General features: G+C 40.4%; 1 protein-coding gene across 27 annotated transcripts in view; it reads left to right on the top strand.

Moving 5' to 3' along the window:
• Nucleotides 1-21,296, top strand: part of DOCK9 (dedicator of cytokinesis 9) — a 286,115-nt gene that overhangs the window by 85,696 nt on the left and 179,123 nt on the right. For 9 of the 27 annotated variants that reach the window (XM_036893859.2, XM_057494431.1, XM_036893851.2 and 6 more), the window contains exon 1: nt 20,146-20,440. The exons of 10 other annotated variants lie outside the window; for them this stretch is intronic. In XM_036893859.2, the coding sequence (XP_036749754.1) occupies nt 20,315-20,440 (126 nt within the window). In that variant the 5' untranslated portion in view covers nt 20,146-20,314. Of the gene's footprint in view, nt 1-20,100; nt 20,441-21,296 lie in introns of those variants that run through there. 8 more of the 27 variants (XM_036893861.2, XM_036893856.2, XM_036893847.2 and 5 more) reach the window with 5 other exon arrangements.

Genomic DNA, 21,296 nt, shown 5'->3' with positions numbered 1-21,296 from the left:
GGGCACTGTCCAAAGGGAAAGCAGGCAGTAATGCTCTCAATTTTAAAAACAACTTCTAGTTGCAGCAGGACTTTAAAGCCTTTTTCCTTTTTATAATTTCTAATCACCTCTGTTTAAAAAAAGAAAACCTTTAAGAGAAAATCTTTGAGGAAAAGTTTTAGGACTGCTTACGTTGTCTGTCCCGTAACCCCAGGCATGAGGACTTGGCTGGAAACAGGCAATTAGAGAATTCAGGAGAAGGCCACATGATCTTGAAATAAGCCAGAGAGTTCAACGTTTAAGAATTCCTTCTATTGGAAAATGAATTAAAAAACAAAACAAAACTATTTTTGCTTTTTTAATTAAAAAAGAGTTGTTTTGTTATCCTCTCCCTGGTCATCTTCTAGCATGTTTGTGTATGTGTGTCTGTGTGTGCATGCCTGTGTACATAAGCTGCTCCTATGAACCTTGTTTCAGACCGCATACCACCCTCTGAGCCTGTGAACAAGATTAATGAATTGGAAAGGCTGTTTAAGGACCTCAGGGAATTGCCATACTAGGTTTTGAGAGAGTACTTAGGCCATTTAATTCCAAAATATACAATGTATGAGCTTCTAGTGCCAAACTCCGAGTTTGGGTTACGTCTTTATATCACAAAAGTAAAGGGGAGAGTTGATGCATATCTTTGACTTCCAGTCCACCCTGATATCTGTGGTTAAATGATTTATACAGCAGAACTGTGATTCTAAGCTTGTTTCCCCTTATCCTGTCTTTCTTTCCTTCCTCACAGCCCAGGGACATTGTGGCGGTCTGTCTCCACCACCTACTCACTGTGTGTTGGGGATTACAAACTGATTTTGGTAATAACCTTGCAGATGAATCTGGCTGCTCAGATCCGTAGGCAAACAGTGGGCTTGGATTGTCCACATGATGGGCAGCTGACCCCATCACCTCTCTCCATTACTGTTTTGGAAGTAACAAAGATTGATCTGAATGATCTAGAAGAGTTTGTGTGCCAAGTTTAAGTTGGATTATTAGCTGCTTTGCAGCCTCCCTCTAGAGGGTGTTTTTACTGTATTGGATAGGGATGGATTGGGAAGGGTTTAGTTGGATGGGGAGTTAGGGAGGTTGGTCTAGAAGAAGGAGGTACTGACCAAGACCACACTCCCTGAGCCACATGGGTTCTACCTTTATGGATTTAACCAAGTCTCTAGGTTTGGAAACCTAACCTCTTTTGGCAGTTTAGCTGGGGCTCTGCCCGCATGATTCAGGTGGAAACAGAGGCCAGGAGCGCTGTAAGTGTACTTACGGTTAAAAAGGGCTTTCAAGTTCTCTTCACGTAATTGGTGACAGGCTTTTTCCATTTTTCTGTCACCCTGGACAGATAATCAGCCCTTAGTTGGTACCCTGAGGATGAGCACAATTGAAGCCACAAAGGTGTGGTGATTCCTACCTTCAGGGGCTTCCATTTCATTTAGTGAGATGAGATGTGTACAGAGGTATGTGAGTGTCCCAGACCTTGTCAAACCCTGTGTAGCTTTCCTCTGTGAGAAAAGGTACCCTCACCCCTTCTCTGTGGCTCTGCTATCCACCCAGGTCCCAAGTTAGCTGTTTGAATCTGTGACTCATTCACAGAGGGACAACCAAGTGCAAAGGAAAAGTAGAGGAGAATATCAAGTCAAACATTGTGGTATAATTTTACCACTATCTGGGGATTTTTCTGGGGTTTGCAGCACATCTTGGAAGAGTAGAACAGCCTCTGCATCACAGGCCGAGAAACTCCTCAGGGCTTTTGCAAAGAGGATTCTGGGGATTTAGCAGGGATTTGTCCTACTGGCAGAGGGGAGCCTAGGCCAGGACCACACCTAGACAGAGCAAACCCCACTCTAACTGTGAGGTTGGAAAGTGGCATGCTACTCACATGGAAGTGTTTGCTGTGATATAACAAAGATGCACAAAATCTAGAGTATTCCTGACCACCCAGGACTTAAAGTCTCATCCTGATGAGTTGTGAATCAGCAGTGCACAGAGACAGGGAAAGTGAATTCCCAGGAAGAAATAGGAGCTGAGCATGGCAAACTGGGAAATAGTCTGAGGACACAGAGGTGGGCTCTGTGGACAGAGTGAGGGAGGGAAGACTTGAGAGAATGTTGGAGGATGTTGGAGGAATGGGTGGTTTTAAAGACAAACCTTATTTCACATTGTTCCTGGTCTGGTTTTATTCAGGCCTGGCAACTAGGGATCTAGTGGTCAACCAGGAGACATGTTATTAAAGCCCTTGAGAGGGGTCTTCTTTACAGTATTTTTTAGGTAAAGCAACTCTGAGGTGAGGGGCTCAGCATGACTGAGAATGTTAAATAAAAGGCTTTTTAGCAATTTGAATTAATCAGTGAGTTCATTTTTTACCCCAGGTTTTCATATCATTCCTCTTTGGCATGGGGAGCCATGCTGTTTACTGTCTGTTCCCTGAAGTTACCAAGACCGATGGGCCCTAGGGCAGGGTGGGCAGGCACCCCCATTAGCAGATGTTTTCTAGGGTGAGTGTCTCATGCAGGCCTCCTTCCCTAGTAGTTCAGGGGTTGTGAGAAGGGGAGCATGCATCTTTTCTTGTTTTCTTTCTGTTAAATGAGCTGAGAAACAAGTACAGATTGGGCTTAGTACAGACGACATTTCTTTGGATTTCACTCAAATTTATCTTGTGGAATGATTGTGCTTAATTTGCCACCAGCAAGTTAAATTATTATTCCAAATTATTATTTCAATAAAACATAAACAAACATTTACCTAATTAGGCAGTGTAATCATGGTTGTCCTTCTGTAATACAACGTCCCGTGACCAGTGTGGGCAGACGTTGGTCAGCTTGCTTAATTTGTCTGAGCTACTTTCCCTCTTGTGTAAAGGAAGGTTTGGATTAGATGCTGTCTTCCAGGTCAGAAATTCTTTGCTTTTGAAATTGATTTTAGAATACATATAGCTCACCAAGGAAATGTAAAGCGCAGTCCAGTTGTAGTATGAGGTATAAATATATGAATAGTTAAATAACTATGTAATACTAGTCTTCGTCTTAGCTCAGGATGACTGTAGAAGGTAAAACGTAAGTCAGCTAATTGTGAATTGCTGTTAGTCAGGATCTGGAAAAAGATGTGTGACCACTGTCATAATTGTGTTGGTTTGCACCAGGGATGCAGTACAAACAGAATGGTTCAAGGTATTTATTAGCTGTGTTATTACTTGGCTCTGTCCCCGGCCAGCATCTTCTTAGGTGATGTCATTCATTCACTTGCATTGTTTTAGCTACCACCTGCCTGTATGTGGTTGGTCTCCCACCATATCTGCATCCAAAGCTCTATTCTCATCCCCATGCATGTATGGCCAAGTGTAATTTCCTGCTTAAAACCCTTGGATGGCTTCCCATTTAGCTCAGACTAAAACATGAAATCCTAAATACACCCATCAGTGTGATCTGTACTCTGCTTACCCCAGCAGCCTCAGTGTGTACTATTCTCCTCTGCACCACTTCACTGAAACTGCACAAGCCAGCTTTCAGCTCTCCGAAAGGGGCAAGCTCTTTTGTGCCTCAGAGCCTTTTCACATGCTGTCTCCATTCCAACTTGTGCCAATTCAGCCATTGTTGATTCAACTTCACTCTTCTTCCTAACTACAGCTTAAGAGCATCTTCCTCAGAGGCTTATTTGACCCCAGACTGGCTAAGCATCTTCCAGTTTTCTTTCATTGTACTTATCACAACTATAAATGAGCTGGCAGTTACGTTGCTAGGTGCTTTCTGGATGATTCCTTTGTGACCTCTGGGTATGCTTGTAGAAACCCTAGGCACTCATCATGTCCCCCTGTGCTCCTATCTCATAGCCCTCTTGCTGGCATGTATGATGAACCACTGTAGGGTTATCACTTTAAAGCATACCCTGACATCAGCTTTACATGAGTGCCCTATTTAATAGAATGTCCACAAAGGCCTTCCTGGGAAAAGGTGTTTCTGCCATGATTGGACTCAGTTTCCTTGTTGGCCTGATGACCTACCTGCACATTGACCCTGATGGTTAGGAGCTGTTGTCCATCTGGCATTTAGACTTCTAACAGCATGATTCAGATCCTAGTGAAAATGTTTCTATGTGTACATGTCGTTAGAACACCTGTTCATTTACACAGTTTCCTGTTTATAGAATGCTAATAGCCATACCTCACTGATTGGTTATTGTTTTTCACTTGTTTACAAAAGTGAACAGAAACATAAAACTTAATGTTTAATATTGTTGGGCTTCGAGAATGTACAATTCTAAAACATAAAAGTTATATATTTTTGACATAAAAGTTAGTTAGCATGTGTAAGGCCTAGATTTTACTAAGCATGTTTCTAACTTTTTTCCAGAGGTCATGCAAAAGAATGTTTGGAAAGAAAAGGGAAGAGGAACTACCACTTCATGTATAGAAAGAAGCTACCTTATACTATAAAGAACATAATTATGAGTACATAAAATATAATTATAGTATGAATACACTGAACTCTTTGGACATACCTTCCCTTGATGCAAAAGATTTATACATTTTAGAAGTAATTGCTCTAATGGGATTGGTGTAGGGCTGCTCAGTTTGGCACTCTTAACACTTTGGGCTGGATAATTCTTTTTTGTAGAAGGCCAGCTTGGGCATTGTAGGCTGTTTAGCCTCTGCCCACTGGATGCTGGTATTAACCCGTTCTTCCACCAGACATGACAACCAGAAATGTCTCCAGATACTGCCAAGTGTTCCCCGGAGGAGAGCAAAATCACTGCAGTTGAGTCATTGGAGTAAAATATCTGATGCTTCAGGTTAGGTCTGTAGTCTGAAGGGTGTGCTCCACACAAGCCCAGGATAGACAGAACAGGGTGCCTGTGCTGTGTGAGTTCCCATCCCAGGAGGTGCTGTATACATCCCAGCTTTTGTGGAGACTTAAACCAACAACAGCCCTTCACTTGCAGTGGGCATTTCGTTCTGGACTGAATATAGATGAAATCTAGCTCACTGACTTTTTAAAAAAAAATTTGGAAGCACCTATCCAATTCTTAGTTATTCTCTGGCCAGGGGGTGTGCCAGAAAGTAGACAAAGACCAAAGGTGTATTTCTTATTATAAGTTACAATATCACAGTCCACCTTCTGGTCTTTGAACAAGGAACCCTTATAGCAAAACAATCATAAAGGTCAAAAGATGCTGGCACATTATCTCATTCAGTCTCATTCATCTCATTCAATCATTAGTAACTATCCAGTCCATCATCATATCATATGAAAATGTCTTCCTTGACAAGGCCACCCAGGTTTGCAGGCTTCAATTCTTGTCAGGTTCCAAAAGCAGGAGTGGTGTCAGCAATATATGACTTTACCTCTTAGTGACTGAACTCAGGAACCGGCAGTTGGAAAAGATGCATAGGGCAAGGTATGGGGAAAAGGCAAGGAGCCTCTGTGCTGCCCCAGAGCACAGCACTCTCTTGAATCCGCACGTGTTTATCATCCTGGAAGTTCCCATAGTTAACTTTAAGAGCCAACTCAAACCCACATTTGCAAGGAGCTAGGTGGGTCACCCACCCATCAACTCCTGTGAGCATTTGATTGCCTCCCTCCTAGGTCGCCAAATGCTGGTCTTCCGACCATGACAAAGCTTTTTCTAATCTGTGTGGAAATGAGAAAAGTAAGGAGAATGTAGTGAGCTCTTAAAGGTTTAAAAGCTTTAAAAAATATTCTAAGATTGCCATTCCTAGTTTCCAGTATGTTTGTGTGTGTGAGTGTTTTAATAGTCTTTCTTTATGGAACAGTGGTAGTGATTAATGTTATTTGGTTTTGTTTGGGTTTTGCATTTTAGTAATATTATTTGGAAAAATAAATGTTGGAAACTTATGACAGTGTCCTGATAAAAATAAACTGATAATATATGTGAAAGTTCTTTGACAAGTTGTATGTGAATTAAGGATATCAAAAAAGTATCTTCTCATATTACAACTTGGTGATATTAAAGTATATTCCTGAAAGTAATATAATTTTTTTTTCTTTGAGGTGAGACCAGTTTATTCCTTTGAATTTTGACATGAGCAAAGTCCATGTATTGTTCATCTAATTCTAACTACTATGAGAGAAAACATTTAATAAACTTTTTAACGAATGACTTTAATCACTTTTCCTCCTCTAAATGATCACAAAGAGACTATTAGATTTCTGTATTGAGCAAAGAATATGTTTAGCTGAACTAGAACTCTTCCTCCTTGCACTGTTACAAAGGAAAACACTTATTAAAATCTTTATCCTAGCATTCATTTCCATACAGTACAGTCAGCATGCTTGTTTCAGTATCTTACACCTAGGAATCTATTTTTACCATGTAGTTCTGTTGCTGGTATGCATAAACACTTGCGGTAAGGTTGGAAATTTTGTATAGTCATAAACTAGGCTATGATTTTGTAGAATATTGTCACAGTGATTTTAGAGATTCCCTCCCCCACTGCCATATTTTACAGCTACTCAGAGGGCACTAACACCTGGCTTTTGGTCTAGCTGAGTGAGTTGGGAACTTTTTTTTGTCCTGAAGGAGGAGGGCCCTTAGAATTGTACTACTGGGAAGGACTCCTTCCCTAACCCACCACAAGCCCATCTGTCTACTGTCAAGGTGTTTGTCAGTTCTGGATGCTTCTCTCCAAGGCAATTCACTAGCCGTGCATATCTCACCGGTTTGAGTTGTACCTAGTTAAGATAATAGACACTCTTTGCATATAAATTACATACCTTTTCCTAGGAACAAGTTTTTTATTCCCACGTCTAATCTAAAGGTTTCTGTAAAGTAAATTGAAGGCAAATGTTATTCTGTTTATAGCACAAACACAGCAGTTACATTCCTTCTTAGGTCACATAATGAAATTATAACTAATGGGTGGTTGATCCAAGAATTATGATTATGGAGTCTTACACTTGGTCCATATGGTCAAATTACCATACTATACTCTTGGCATTTTCCCCAGAATTTTGTAGGTAATTGAACTAATAGATATTTATATTTACTTTAGAGTAATTATTTTTATTAGTACATATGCTGTAGAAAGGAAAGCTCTGCTTTAATAAAGTCCCACTGAGGAGGCAGAATTCAATCCTCTAACTGCTGAATTTCAGTCTACTTTTCTGGGTTTTTTTCTCCCCCTCCTCCTTTCCTGGCATCACCTAAAGTCTTGCTGTTCCTCAATACACTGTGCTCTTTCAACCTCCAAACCTTTCCATTTATGTAGTTCCTTTCCCTTGAATGTCTTTTGTTCTTGTCACTGCTTGACAACATCTTGCTCATCCCGTAGGACTCTGGTTCTCAAGGTGTGCTCCCTAGACGAGCAGCATCAACAGCTCCAGGGAACTTGGTTGAGACGCAGATTCTCAGCTGCAACTCCAGACCTACGCACTGGAGAGAGTGGCGGAAGGGAGGCTGACAGCAGCTCAGAGGAGGGTCTGGGGGGAGACGTGGTCCCTCAGAGGCCCACACTTGGACAACAGACCTCCCTTCCAAGCTGGGTCATTCTAGAGAGGATTGGAAGAGGGCCCAGCAGTGTGTGTTTAACAAGCTCTTAGAGTAATTCTGACATGATGGAACTTGAACTGCCACCTGCAACACCTTTCACACGTACCTCATCTCTGGAGCTTATCCTGAGAATCCTTGAGCAGGTAGTCACCCCTCTTGAGGCACTTTTTCTTAGTGTAATAATGAGGGTGGTCTAACCACCATAACCAGTTGGCAGTAGCTTAACACTATGAGTGCTTATTTCTCACTTGTCACAGGATCCCATTGGGTGTGCATTGGGTGTGGCCTTCCATGTGAGGACTCAGGCATCTAGTTTCTTTATATCCATGGCTTCTCCCTGCCCAGGGCCTGCTCGGAGGCCTTCTGTAGCATCTCTGATTTCAGAGGGCCCACAAGGAGAGAGAGCTGGGACGATTGTACACTTTGTTTTATAACTGCACCTAAACTTTATTACCTCATTTTCTTATATTCCTCTGGCCAGGACTCAATCACATAGTTTCAACCTAAGGAGATTAGGAAGGATTGGGAAGCATCTAGGTGAGCAATGTCCAAAAAAAAAATACCAGCCGTGTATGTAATTTTACATTTAAAAAAAGAGGTAAAAAGGAACATTAAAAAAAGAAACAAATTAAATCAATTTTAATAATGTATTTTATTATTTGTATATTATAATATATAATAATATAATAGTATATTCAAAGTATTCAAAATGAAACCAGTAAGAAATTACAAATAATGATACCTTCCTTTCCTTTTTTTGTATGAAGCCTTTGGAATCCAGTGTGTATGTTTCACTTACAGCTTATCTGAGTTTGACTGACCAAGTACCAAGTGCTCAGTAGTCCCAGGTGACTAGTGGCTACCATGTTGGACAGTAGGTCTAGCCAGTCCCAGCCACACTTGGTATTGAAATTACTTGTTTACATCTGTCTCTTAACTCCCCACTGGATGTATGTTCCTTAGGTCTCAGTCCTTGCCCAATGCCGTGGGGTTAAGAAATGCTTGCTGAGTGATTGAGCAGCAGGAATCAACTCATTCATGACTGGATTAATGAGTAATAGGGAGAGCATTCCACGGCTCTTCTGACAACTTTAATGAAAGTTCTTGTAAGTTCTCTTAGGTGATAGTGCTGGGTCACACAGTATGACAAGATTAGTGCCACAGGAGAAGAACAACAAAGCCCAGTTAGCTGTGGCAGTAATATACATCAGCTGCAGAGAGTTTGAGCTGAAAGGAACTTGACCATCAGGTAGTTTGGTGTCCTCATTTGATGAGCTTGTGTCCCCAAGACAAGTGGAGACTTGGGGGTGGCACGTCAGCTTTGGGGAGCTGTGTCTGTCAACACTTTTGGTTGATTTAACTATTACAATAGATCTAGAAGTCCTGTGTTTCCCCCCAAATTAATGAACACATATTGTAGTATATGCTGTGATTATTTCAAAATGAGATGAGAGACTGTTAATATAGACTCAATTTTCAAATGCTGGCAAATAAAACTTGTTTAAGATTTTCTGTTTATTTTACTGCCTTTTTGTCAAGTCTTAAATCAGGGACTAGGAAAGCTCATGGAAGTTCTATAGTTGCAGTGCATACACCTGAGTAAGAGATTCTTTTTAAAAGGAAAATAACAGTACAGTAAGCCTGTAATACTGAATAAGGATATTTTTTTCATCACTGGCCTAATTGCTGTGAATTGTGGAGGATATGTATGGAGGATGTGACTTTGGCATCTTATTCCTCTTACGGTGGGGAGAAAGGAAATCCTTAGAAATGCACGTTGCCTTTCTCTAAACAGATTGCTTCCTTGCTTTAGTTAGCGACCATTATGGTGACAAATTTGAATGTGAATGAGAGCTTGTAACTCAGCCTGCAAACAAGTAAGGTGTTTGTGAAGGCATTCTAGGCAACAGTACCTCAGGCTTTGTTCCATATTCTCTTCAGGAAAGTATCCTGCTAATAAGCAAGTGTTTCAGTATGTGATCACACCATGGAAAGTATTTGATAGATATGTGAAGCTTGTACTGCTCTGGAGGTTCTTTTTTGTTGGCTCAAAACTGAAAGGCATATTATTTTGGCAGGGGCAAGGGGGAGAAAATGAGAGAGAAAGGTGGGTGAAGGGCCTTTCTGGTACAAGAGCCTACCCATGAAGTTATGTTTTCCTCAGAAGTCCAGCTAAATAGAAATGATCAGTCATTAATGACTTGAAACCTGCCGTGGAGTTTTCATTAAGACTCAGGTGTGTGGAAGCTTTTTGGCGTCATCCCTGCCCCACCCCTTTCAGCCAGATACAGTCATCTGTGCTATACCTGCAGAGATGTCTTTGGGAACTCATCCATGTTTCCTTGTGTTGGATCTGCATTTGAACATTGGGGGTATTCTTTTAAGTTATTAAGATCAGTGATTCTCAGACATAGATGAAAGTCTGCGGCACAGGTGGGACCTGGGGAGCTGTGAAAAATACACATCCACGGATCTCAGCTCAAGATTCTGATTCAGAAGTTCTGGGTGGTTTCCTGGAATCTGTAATGCAGAGATGAGTAGGCATTTGACAGGCTAAATGAAGAAGTGGTAGGAGAACGTTCCAGAGTGATGGACAATGTTTCTCGGGGCATGAACTTGAGGCAGGAGCGGGTAATACAGGTAGTGTTCTTTGTGCATAAGGTTTGGGGCAGGGGAGATACAGGGCTCTGTGTGCCTCGTTACCTTGCAGGCTGAGGGGTGAAGGGTTGTCACGGGGGAACCACAGCTCAGCACAGGGAGAAACTGGGAACAGATCTCCAGGGTGTACTGTCTCTCCCCTTCCCTCCCTCCGTGTCTCCCTCCCTCCCTTCCTTCCTTCGTTCCTTCCTTCGTTCCTTCCTTCCCTCCTTCTCTCCTTCCTGTGGAATGAAAACAGAGGAGGTTTCTGTCCTCCTGTTCCCTTTGAACCATTAGGAGGTTTCACCTATGTGTGAACAATAATATAAAATAAAAGAGGTTTCACTAGAGTGAAGTTTTGGTCCTTTGCTCAAATTGCCCCCATATTACTTAATCATCTAAGGAAGAAGAATGTTATGTTGAGTTTGAGTTTAAATCTTGAGTTGTGGATGATACCCGATAATCTGGTTACTTGTAGACGTGTTTTAAAAACAGACATTGATTTTATCTGTATGGCCAAGGAAAGCAAAAATGACCTCTTACTAATCTGCTTAAAGTTGTTCTGCCACACCTAACAGCTCTGTGACCGTGGACTACTTCTGTGACCTTGGGTAATTCCCTAACTTCTGTGCTTCAGTTTCCTCATCTGTAAATAAAGTACCTGCCCCGGGTTGGTAGAGGAGTAAACGGACTGCTTATCACAGAGCTCTGCCCAGAGCAGGCCCCTGCTGAGCTGAACTGTATTGGAGTCTGAGGCAAAAAAAAAAAAATTTAGTAATATGATCTTGCCTTTATTTCAAGTTTTGTTTATAATGGCTTCTTTGGGGTTTTAATTTTGATTTCAGCTTTCTTTATTCCCAAGTCTTTAGTGTGCTCTTAAGTTCTGATCCTGGATAGAGTGCCTCAGTCCTCACCCCAGGCCTGCCCTGAAGGAAGCACAGTTTGTGCGTCAGCTACTTTGTGGGCATGATTTTTAAAGATTTCCCAAGTAGTAATAAATGGCTTTGAAAGTTTTTAAGAAAGTATTTAAAGTAATTCATGCTTGTTGAGGAAAGTTTAAAAAATATAGGTAAGTGGAAAGCAGGGAAAATAAAAGCCTTTGTTCCATATTTCAGATACATTAAATTTCAGTTTTCATTTCTTATCTTCCATTCTAATGTTTTCAGGCCTTAAAAAACTTTACAGTATGCTTTTTGTCTGCCCTAAGGAGATACATGTTCAAAAGGAAAATGAAACTGTTTGAATAAAACTTAAGATATGCTGATCTATTTAATTATCAGGTTTAAGTAATTTTTAAGGAAGCAATGATGTAACCTTAGGGTTAATTATTTAACTTGTAAGAACACAGTTTCTATAAACAAAAATACCGAATTTTAGTGTTGCTTTTGTAAGGTTTAAATTGAACTGTATTAAATGAGAATGTACGCCCAGTGCCCGGCACATAGTGGAGACTTGGGAATATTTTCCTTGCCCACCTCTGCCATACATTCTCTTCCCTTTCCTCTCCCCTTCTGTGGTGAAACTCCTGTGTGACAGTTACAAACGATTACTAATAATAGGTATTGGCTTTAAGTCTTGGCAAACATTCATCGAAGTGTGTGCCTGGAGGGTTCCCAAATGCTTTGTGTAATATTGGAAGCCTTGTTTATTTCATATTTATTTAACCTGTTATTTGGGAATCAGCAGAGGGACTTTGAGACCTGGCCCCTCTTTTTGGAAGGGGCAGGTGAAATATTCATAGCCAGTGGTGTTCCAGAACTTGATTAAATGTCATGCTCTCTCTTTTAACCATACTTTTCCCGGGAGAGTTTTTTCCATTGCATGAGAGGGGAAAGCTGAAGCCCATTGTGTTGCATGTATAATCCTTGGGAAATGTGACAGAAGTGACACTGGACTGTTGAATAACTGTAGTCAAGGACCACTGCTGGCTGCAGCTCCATCCCCATCACTCTCACAGGTTTCTGAAAGTGTGTGTTTTGATGGCAGTGAGAAGGGGAGCTTTGATGGCCTTCCTTGACATTCACCCTCCCCACCTACCATGTTTGTATCTCCAGCTCTGATCACCTTTATTGGTAACACATCTGTGAAGAAGTTCATTTAGTTTAGTTACATGTTTTTACAAGTTTCCTTTCAGGAGGGAAAGTTTGACTTGTCAGGATGTGTTGTCCAGGAATAACGTTTGTGCCTCCGAAAACTGTCTGGCTTTATTTTCTGCAGTCTCTTAATTTCACATAGGAAATCAGTCACAATGAGCTTGGAAGAAGTGGAAGGCCCTCATTTAGGCAGCAGGATGAGAAGGGATACATCATCTTTGCTGCTGATGAGTTTATCTTATGGAAGGGACACAATCTACCACTTTTTAAAAGAGGGGACTTCCCAATAATTGTTAGGGATCCGGTGTTATTGTAAATGATTGTTGTCTTTTAAATGCAAACTAAATTAAGCCAGCAGCGCTGGGGAGACTACGCAACTCCCTTTGGGAAGTTTCCTCATGGTGGGCATTTGCCTTGCAGCCTGGGTTGTTGGCCTTTTTGCAGAAGTTAGTGTGCAGGTTTGCCTGGAGGCCTGTCCTCTCTCCTTCCCTCCTGTTAGGAAGCTGATGGCCATGAACTGTGACAGTGGAGTAATCAGAGCCATGTGACCTCTGCCAGGTTTCCCATTTCTCTCATCTATAAATTAAGATGGTTCTCTGGCTTTGCACTTTATAAACGCTGATGGAACTTGGTTTAAGTAAGTTTAACATGCACAGAGATTTTACAAAATAGATAAACTGGAGGGTGGTTATTTGTGTTTTTCTCTAGGGTGCTTTGAGAGGTGGTTATGGGGAGAAGTGACATTTGTCTTCTTTTTATAACTGAATAAAGCATTTTATTTAGAAAGAAAAACTTCAGTGCTTTGAAAAATTTCTTTGATTGTTTTTCTCACCAAGCTTAATTCTCTTGGCCTGTAGTGAGCAAAGTTAGAAAATTCTGTGTCTTGCGAATGCCTGTGAGGCTGGGATCTGTGCTAAATGAAACCAAGGTGAGGCAGTTTTATCATTCATTCTATAAGCAAACATTTATTGTTTGCGTACTGTGTACACAGTACATACGCCACCTGCCAATCCTTATAGCTGTTGACGGGAGTTAAAACATGCTGAGGTGGTGCAGGGTTGAGGCCGCGCTGCAGGCCAGGCTTGGGTAACTCAGGCTGGGAGTTTTGCTTCCTGAGAAAAATCCCAGGGACATTATGTTTTTCTTGGCTGTGTGAATTTCCATTTCTAAATGTGAACTGAATTATCATTATTGTGATTAAAGTAAATTGACAGTTCACAGGAAAACCGATGGTGTCCAGAGTGTAAGAGCTCTATATACAGACTGAGGGATCTCAGTAAATTCACTCAAGAAGTGTGCTTTGAGCACCTACCCTGTTTAGGACCTGGAGATAAAGAAGTGAACAAAATAGATAAAAATCTGCCCTCACAGAGCTGCTTTTTTTTTTTTGGCTGGGAGTTAGACAGACATTAAATAAATAAGAAAAATAGAACATAGAATGCTAGACAGTGATAGAGGCCATGGAAAAATGGAAGCAGGGAAAAGGGGAGCTGTTGGGCTCTTTTCTGAGAAGCTTTTTGAACATTTGTGGCTGCAGGTAACTTTCCTCCACACAGTGGGACACGTCTGTTATCCACTTGGGTCTTAGGCATGAACAAAATCTAGCTAGGGTTGTAATGGTGGACAGTCTGATCCCTGTTTTCCAGGTGAGGGAACTGGGGCCTTCAGAGTGGTGAGGTGGTTCTAAATTCACACAGCGCTAAAGAGCTATCTCTAGATATGGAAGGATCCTCTCCATCTTAATATCCTCACCGGAAAACAGAGCCTTCTTTAGTGCCTGTGCCCTGCTGTCCCAGCACCGTGGGCTTACCCTAGAGCTGTGGAGAGAGGGCAGCACACTCTCGCCCCCGACACCCTTCTCACCAAGAGAAAATCCGGTAGTTCTTATGTGCCAGCTTCCTAGCTCTGCTCCTGTTCTCTTGGAGATGAGCATCTGACACCTGTAGAAATGTATCCACTTTCTAGTCTTTTTGTTTTTCTTTCGTGTGTATAGGGCATATGACTTTGAAATGTTTATCATTCTACTAGAGTGGTTTATTTTTCCCCAAATGTCATTAATGAGGGAAGTTTTAGTAGTTAATATTATAGACATGTAGAGCTGGAAAGATCTTTTAAAGTCTCTCCTTTTACAGGTGAAGTGTGTGGGACCCAGAGAAGTGAAGTAATCTCTAACATCACACAGCTGTTGAGTGGTCTAGAGGAAGCTAAAACCTCAATGTGAGCTTTTCCTATACCATTATCTTATATTAATACAGCATATTCATTTATTTCTGACTATAGAATTGCTAAGTGCTTCTGAAGAAAACTTAGAAAACAAAAGAATTCAGAGAAAAAAAAAATCACTGATAGTCTTATGTACCAGAGGTAATCAATAGTCACATTTTAAGTTATGTGTGTGTTTAATTGTTAGCATTTTCTCAGTGTCATTAGAAGTTCTTAAAAAACAATTTTTATTGGCTTTGGGTTGTCCACCCAACATTAGGCTTCTTATAATGACCCATTTGCTGACTTGGCCATCAATCAATAAGCAGACTACAGGTGTGGACACTACTGATTACCATCCAATAGCTTGTTTATTTACCTGGTGTGCCTGGTATTTAAATTGCTGTCATTTTCTTTATTTAAATAGAATTTGAACCTGCTCAGTTGGAGAGCTTTGTATCCCAAAACTTTTGTTATATTTCCAGCTCCTCTCTCTGGGCCTTAGTCTTCCTTATCCTGCTGAGTGAAGGACCTTCTCTTGGTCCTTCTCTAAGAACAAGAGAAACTCTAGGGGCCTCTGTTCAGAAAAATCACAGGCACACAGCATTTTGAATGTCATTTTAGAGGGTTCATGGACCACTTTTCCCCCAAGTTCAGCCTTGGATTCCAGACTGAGAAACACTGGACTAGATAATAATGCTTATTCCTCTTCTGTGATTCCCTAATCTCTAAGGACAGCACTAACTGAGGTGAGCATCCGGTTTTTATATCAGAATGTATTTTTTGATATTAACTCTCCTAAGAGGCCCCAGGGTCTGATGTAGAAATCCTCTCTCCTCTCCCACTTCTACCTGCCTGCCCATCTTTTCTGGTTTTCTGTCACCATCTGCCTCCTCTACTGTAAGTGTCTGGTCACTTTGCTCCCTGCATCTTTTGCCTCTAATCTTGTCCTTCTGTGTTTGCTGCCTTTGTCCCTTCTGTTTACCATATTTTTCTTTTTCTCAGAAAGGCAGATCATTTTCCTGACACCTTTTATTTTCTTTGGCCAGAAAGCTGACTGGTTACAATACACTATGGAAAATCTTCAGTCATTTGCTGCTTCTGCAATTTTTCTTAATAATTTTATTTTTCCCAGAACAAGAGAAAAGGAGAGGTTACTTTGGAGTAAGACTTAAATATATATTTTATTTATATTAAATAAACGTGTGTGTACATTTAAGTCTCTATTCCAAAGTATATATGTGTGTATATATCTATTTCTTATATTTAAATATACTTTACATATACTTTAGAGGCATAAATATAAAAACTCTACTCCAGAAAAAATATATATATTCACCTTTAGAATTGTTATATTTTGAATATCCTTCTGATATGCCAAGAGCCCCCACTAGAAGAGTAAAAACATTCTGTTGAATTATTGATACTTATCATTGTACAGGCATTCCTTCCATAGTTATTAGCTAGAGCAAAATGCAGTTTCAAACTTATATAATTCATTGCCAAAAACAAGTTTATCTGCACTTCTTAAAAGTTCAGTTGTACTGTTGCCAAGTATACTTTTGTCTCAAAAAAAGGCTAGCAAATTTCACAGAATAACATTTTCTTAGCTGGGAGAAAGGAACATTTTAATTATTAGCAAATGGTCGGTTGGATTTTCAGCTTATGAACATTGAATGTTTATGCCTTAATTTAAGACATTAACAAATGAAAATACTTGCATATTTTTTATAACGCGTAAATTTCACTTTAGATTTAAAGATAACCAGTGACACAAAACCAACATAAGCATTCAATATTCAGCAAATATGTTTTGTGTGCTTGTATTAACACATTGGAGACTCAAAGATGGTTATATGGTCCCTTTCCATGTGAGTGTACAATCTCACTGAAGAGTGTGACAGGTGCAAACTCAATAAAAGGTAGACTGTGAAAAGCTCCAAAATAGAGGTAAATAGAAGCAATGCCCAGAGAGTTAATAGAAGAGGAGCTAATTAATTCTGGCTAGGAGGGTCAAAGGAGTTTCACAGGGAAGATGGCATTTAAGCTGGGTCTTGAGGCATGCATAGGAGTCCTCTGGATGAGAGGTCCTTCAGCTTCTCACTTTTCAGGATGAGATGGAACATCATCTTACAGTGGAAGGAGGAAGATGGGGGCTTTAGAGTCTAAATAAAGTTAACCTTCCTATAGTAAAAAATTTCCATTTAAAAATTTCTTAACAAAGTTTTCATGGTTTTGTGTACCCATCCTATATAGTAATTTGTATGCATCTTAAAATTTGAGAACTGAAACCCATACACAGAGTCATTCATTCTATCCTACTTCTGAAGTGGTATACTTCCCCATGGGGTTTAATCCATTTTGTTTTAACAGTAAAAACCAGTACCCTTAGTACATGTTAATATATGTGTTATTGTAAGATTTGAACAAGTTAATGTTTGAAAGAACTTGAGGTTGTTAGGTAGTAGGACCTCAGTATGTTTGTGGATTTGAATCCAGTGGTCTAGCATATACCTTGTTCTTTGAAATGTTGAAAAGGAAACCTTGGCCATCTACTTCCTTTCCTTCTGAGATGGTATTTCCTCTTGTGGCTGCTCTGACCAGATGTCATTCTCATGTCCTCAGACTTCAACTGCATGAACCCCTTAGAGAAACCACATCCTACTTGGAGGTTTAGGTTCTGGAGTTAAATGATGTACCATGCGACTCCTCTTGACTGTCAGACTTCTGAAGTGTTGGCCTGTCTTAAATGAGCAGAATAAAACAGGAGCAGTTTACATTGCCTGAGAAGTTATGCGGCAGGAAAGATGACAGTAGAGTCCTGAGAAATTCCTTCTTTCATAAGCTGAACCCACTCGAAGGTGATAGATGATAGACCAGAGGACTGTCTTGCTCTCAGAATTGCTTGCCTTTTTCCAGGATTTAAGTAAAATACTTTGAGATGGTGCTGGAAAAGTTTTGTGAATGTCAGTGCTGCAGTTGCTATAAACAGGTTGAGAACCTTGTCTAATATGTTAATCAGACCCTTTTTATGTAAATCTCTATGTGAGAAACTTCTTAAAAAATTTACTTGCCTAACAGCTTGGTATGTTTTCTCCTTTTAATGATACAAATTATAGAATTGATCACATTTGCCTTCCCATCCTGGCTACCTGGAAGTTCAGAGCCAATTTAGTTTTTTACTTGATTACAAAAAAAATGTGGATTCATTGCTAAAATATTTAAAAATACAGAAAATGTCAAGAAGAACATGCCTGGCTCATGGGGTGAACACAGAGTTTTCAAGATGACTGACTGAAGGCAGCTGTCATAATCAAGCAGCAAAGAGGAAAGAATAGTTGATTTTAAGTTGCTGAAGCACTTTGTAATGTGTTGTAGCAACATAGCTAGTGGAAATGTTTAGATCACACAGCTGAAGTCCTGAATGTAAGACTAAGTTTAATTTCTTCAAATGGGAATAATAACAGCAAGGACAGTAGTTACCATTAAATGAACACCTACTATGCACCAGGCATTGTGCTATGTCAATTTTACCTTTTTACCTTTTCACTAAATAATCTTGAAGGGATGTTACCTTTATCTTTAATTGCTGATCAGTAGCTTTTACATATTTGTGCTTTTGAATAGCTGGCATAGTTGGAACAGACAACTGGTTCAGCATGTCATGGTTAAGAGTGTGTACGTTGGATGTATATTGCCACTAATCACTGTGTGACCTTCTGCACATTTGTGATCCCCCCGTGCGTCTGTTTCCTTGTCTGTAAAATGGGGATAACCATGTTACCTACTTTGTGGTGGGGTTGTTAGGAAGATGAAGTAAATTATCTATGCAGGTCTTGGTACACAGAGCACTTGTAGTGTTCATAAAATAACCTTTTAAGTTCTTTTTCATTACTTAACAGAATGTCAGAGTATTTTGACCCAATAAATAGGAGATCATTTCTCTCCTTAAAGTCCAGAATTTCTGGTGGCTTAATAATGATGGGTATTTGAGGAGGAATTGGGCTGTTCAGAACTTCTTGAGCCATTTAAAATCGTGTTTGTTTTGTTGGTTATGCTGTACTTTACCAAGGCTCAGTTTGTTTAGTGCTTGTGGCTTGATCCTTTCTTGTCTCTTTTGATTTATAAGATATTTCTAAGTTTTTATTTAGCTGTTACTTTAATTCTGTATTCGGGGAACTGAAGCTCTTTAGTTTTTTCCTATCCTTTTGGAACTTTACAAATAGAGAATTCTTAAATACATAGATCATGTTATTTTGGAACACAGATTTGGTGATATTACATTTACCCTGGAAGATTACCCAAGGTTAAGAAGTTAGGTGGTTTTAAAAAAGTTATTACAGAAACTACTAATTGCTTTTCTGGACTTGTTGAACCCTTGTGACTCATAGGGTTAATATCCACACTCAGAAGGGTTCCTGGTGTTTGACAGAGGCTGGAACAGCCTCAGCAGGTGTAGTGGGAAGAAGGAGAACGTGCAGGTGTAGGGTGTCATCTTGGCTCCCCCTCTGCCCTGCCAGCCTCAGTTACTTTGTCCGGAGAGTGGGAGATCTGTGCCTATATCTTATATAATATTCATATAATTCCCTTTGTATATACCTTATGGCACCTATTGTTGCTAAATGACACCTAGTTCCAGTGTTTACTTACTACTATGACTTCTATTACCTCCTGTTACTAAGCCCTCCCTCATTTCAAGGAAATAAGCAGAGTAACTGGGAGAAGTCCTACAGCATCCCAGAAAGTACAGAGTATTTAATCTTGTCCTAATGTTTATTTTCCATGTAATTTTTAAATAAATCCCTTAACACTTCTGTTTTAGTTTTTCCTAAGAGATGATTTTTAAATAATTTAAAAATTACTCCACTATTAACATGAGGAAGTAATAAAAATAGGCTTTGGGAAAAGACATTTTGGGTGTTGTCACCATTGAAGCATGGGCTAGTGACCCAGCTACATTCCTGTAAACCTTTATTAATTATATTACTCTGTCATTTATGATGTCTGTTCATCTTGCCTTCTCAACTAGCTCTGACTGTCGTCGAGGGAGAGACACTCACCTTATATTTTTACTGTGATCCTCTCAGTACTTAGTACTGGGCTCATTACCCACACACCTGTTGATGGATTTAAAGTAATATTCAGTTTAATAAAATCACTTTCCAGGGTATGTGGTATCCCATGGAAATGTTTGATGACCTCATCTTTCTGACAGGGAATAGTAGCTAACAAGCTTTGTGCGCTGTGGTCTGTTGTGCAGGGAGAAGCTCTTTCCTCACACCCGCACCCAGGAGGCGGAGGCCACAGGAACCTCTTGCTGGTTGCCCTTCTCTGCTTTGATCATCAGCCAAGCATTTGGTGTTTAGCCATTAACATGAAGGAAAGAATCCAGAAAATATAAGAATTTTAGGACACCCTGCCAACCTAGTTGTCTCTTCAGCTTCAGAATTGAAATAATCATGAAGGAGTCTAACTGTGACTGGTTTTCTTTTAAGCACTGCACTGTTTTGATTTGGGTCGATTTGGCGCACGCCGTGTGGAGCAGACACAATGAGGCTGGTCTTTATCGGAGAGGCAGTAAGCTGTGTATTGTACAGTTTGGGGTTTGTTTTCCTTTGGCCGGCGGGTGGGCACCTCCCCTTTTCCGAGCAGTAGTAACACCCCTGGAGGCTGGCCCTCACTGGCATGCCCTCCCACCCTGGCTGCCTCTGCAGACCGAGCCAGCGGGGCTGACCACTTGTGCCTGGGAAGCCAGCTGCCTTTCCTTCCTCGGGCCACTGGCATGTGTGCGCCTTGTACGGCCAGGGACTCACAGCTGTCCCACTTACAGCCTTTCTGACTTGCGTTTTCAGCCGAGAATGCAGGCTGATAAATGCAGAACAAGTAGTAGAAGTGTCAAAAAGGAGCTGGTGATCGAGTCCCCCTTGCAAAGCAAGGATGCAGCTCAGGGAGAAGTGGAAGCAGAGAGCCCAGGACCAGTGCTGGTAAGGGGCTTGTCCACGGCATTGCTGCTGCCCTCTCCATGCAGTGCGTTTATTTTGTCTGTGAGCTTGGTGCCTTCTTGCCCACTGTTTGATTTTAAAACCTGCTCCGCCTGTCTCTTGTGAACTCTCCTCTCTCTCTTTTCCCATAGATTTACTCTGGTTCCACTTTGATTCTTTTTTGTGAGGAAAGATATGTTGACATTTTGTGGGTGAATGTGGTTTTCCAGGAGGCTTCTTTGTATAGAACAACTGTGTATTGTTCAAAGTCATGTCCCACCTAGCTGCAGGGTTGGCAAACGTAAACCCAGGGAGGCACATTGTAATTGCCTTCTATTAGGGTAGACAAAGAAGCCCTTTGCAAAATGAAAACATTTTTATGTTATGTATTTGTGTTACTGTGAAAATTAAGAAGATGATATTGAGGGTTTTAAGGAACTTAATTGTTGAAGTTACACGTGTTCTCACTCATTTTAATAGGTTTACCTTACAAAATAAGAAATAACCTAAACTTTGAACCAATTGATAGGAAAGTTTCTATTCTTACCATTAACTAAACTCATAGCAGTTTGGATAACAGCGCTTTGGTAGACTTCATAAGGGAGGAATGTGAAAAATGGTTGTGTTGTTATCATCAATGAGTAGGTTGTGCTTCTCTCTCGGAATTTCCTTAGTACAATAAAGGCACATAATTTTTTAAGCAAACTGCAAAAATCACCAATATGCACTGCAGAGGGGACAATTGGGCCTTTCAAATGATTTTTGGAAGGGATTGTTAATCTAGTACTCCATGATTTTTTTTTTAACATGGAGGTTCAATTGCTGTTACCAAGTGTTTGGTTAATTAACTTAATTTTCA

The sequence above is a fragment of the Manis pentadactyla genome, chromosome 17 (genome assembly GCF_030020395.1).
Source record: "Manis pentadactyla isolate mManPen7 chromosome 17, mManPen7.hap1, whole genome shotgun sequence".
Lineage (NCBI taxonomy): Eukaryota > Metazoa > Chordata > Mammalia > Pholidota > Manidae > Manis > Manis pentadactyla.
Note: the sequence above shows the minus strand (reverse complement) of the source record. Positions and strands in the feature narration are given on the sequence as shown.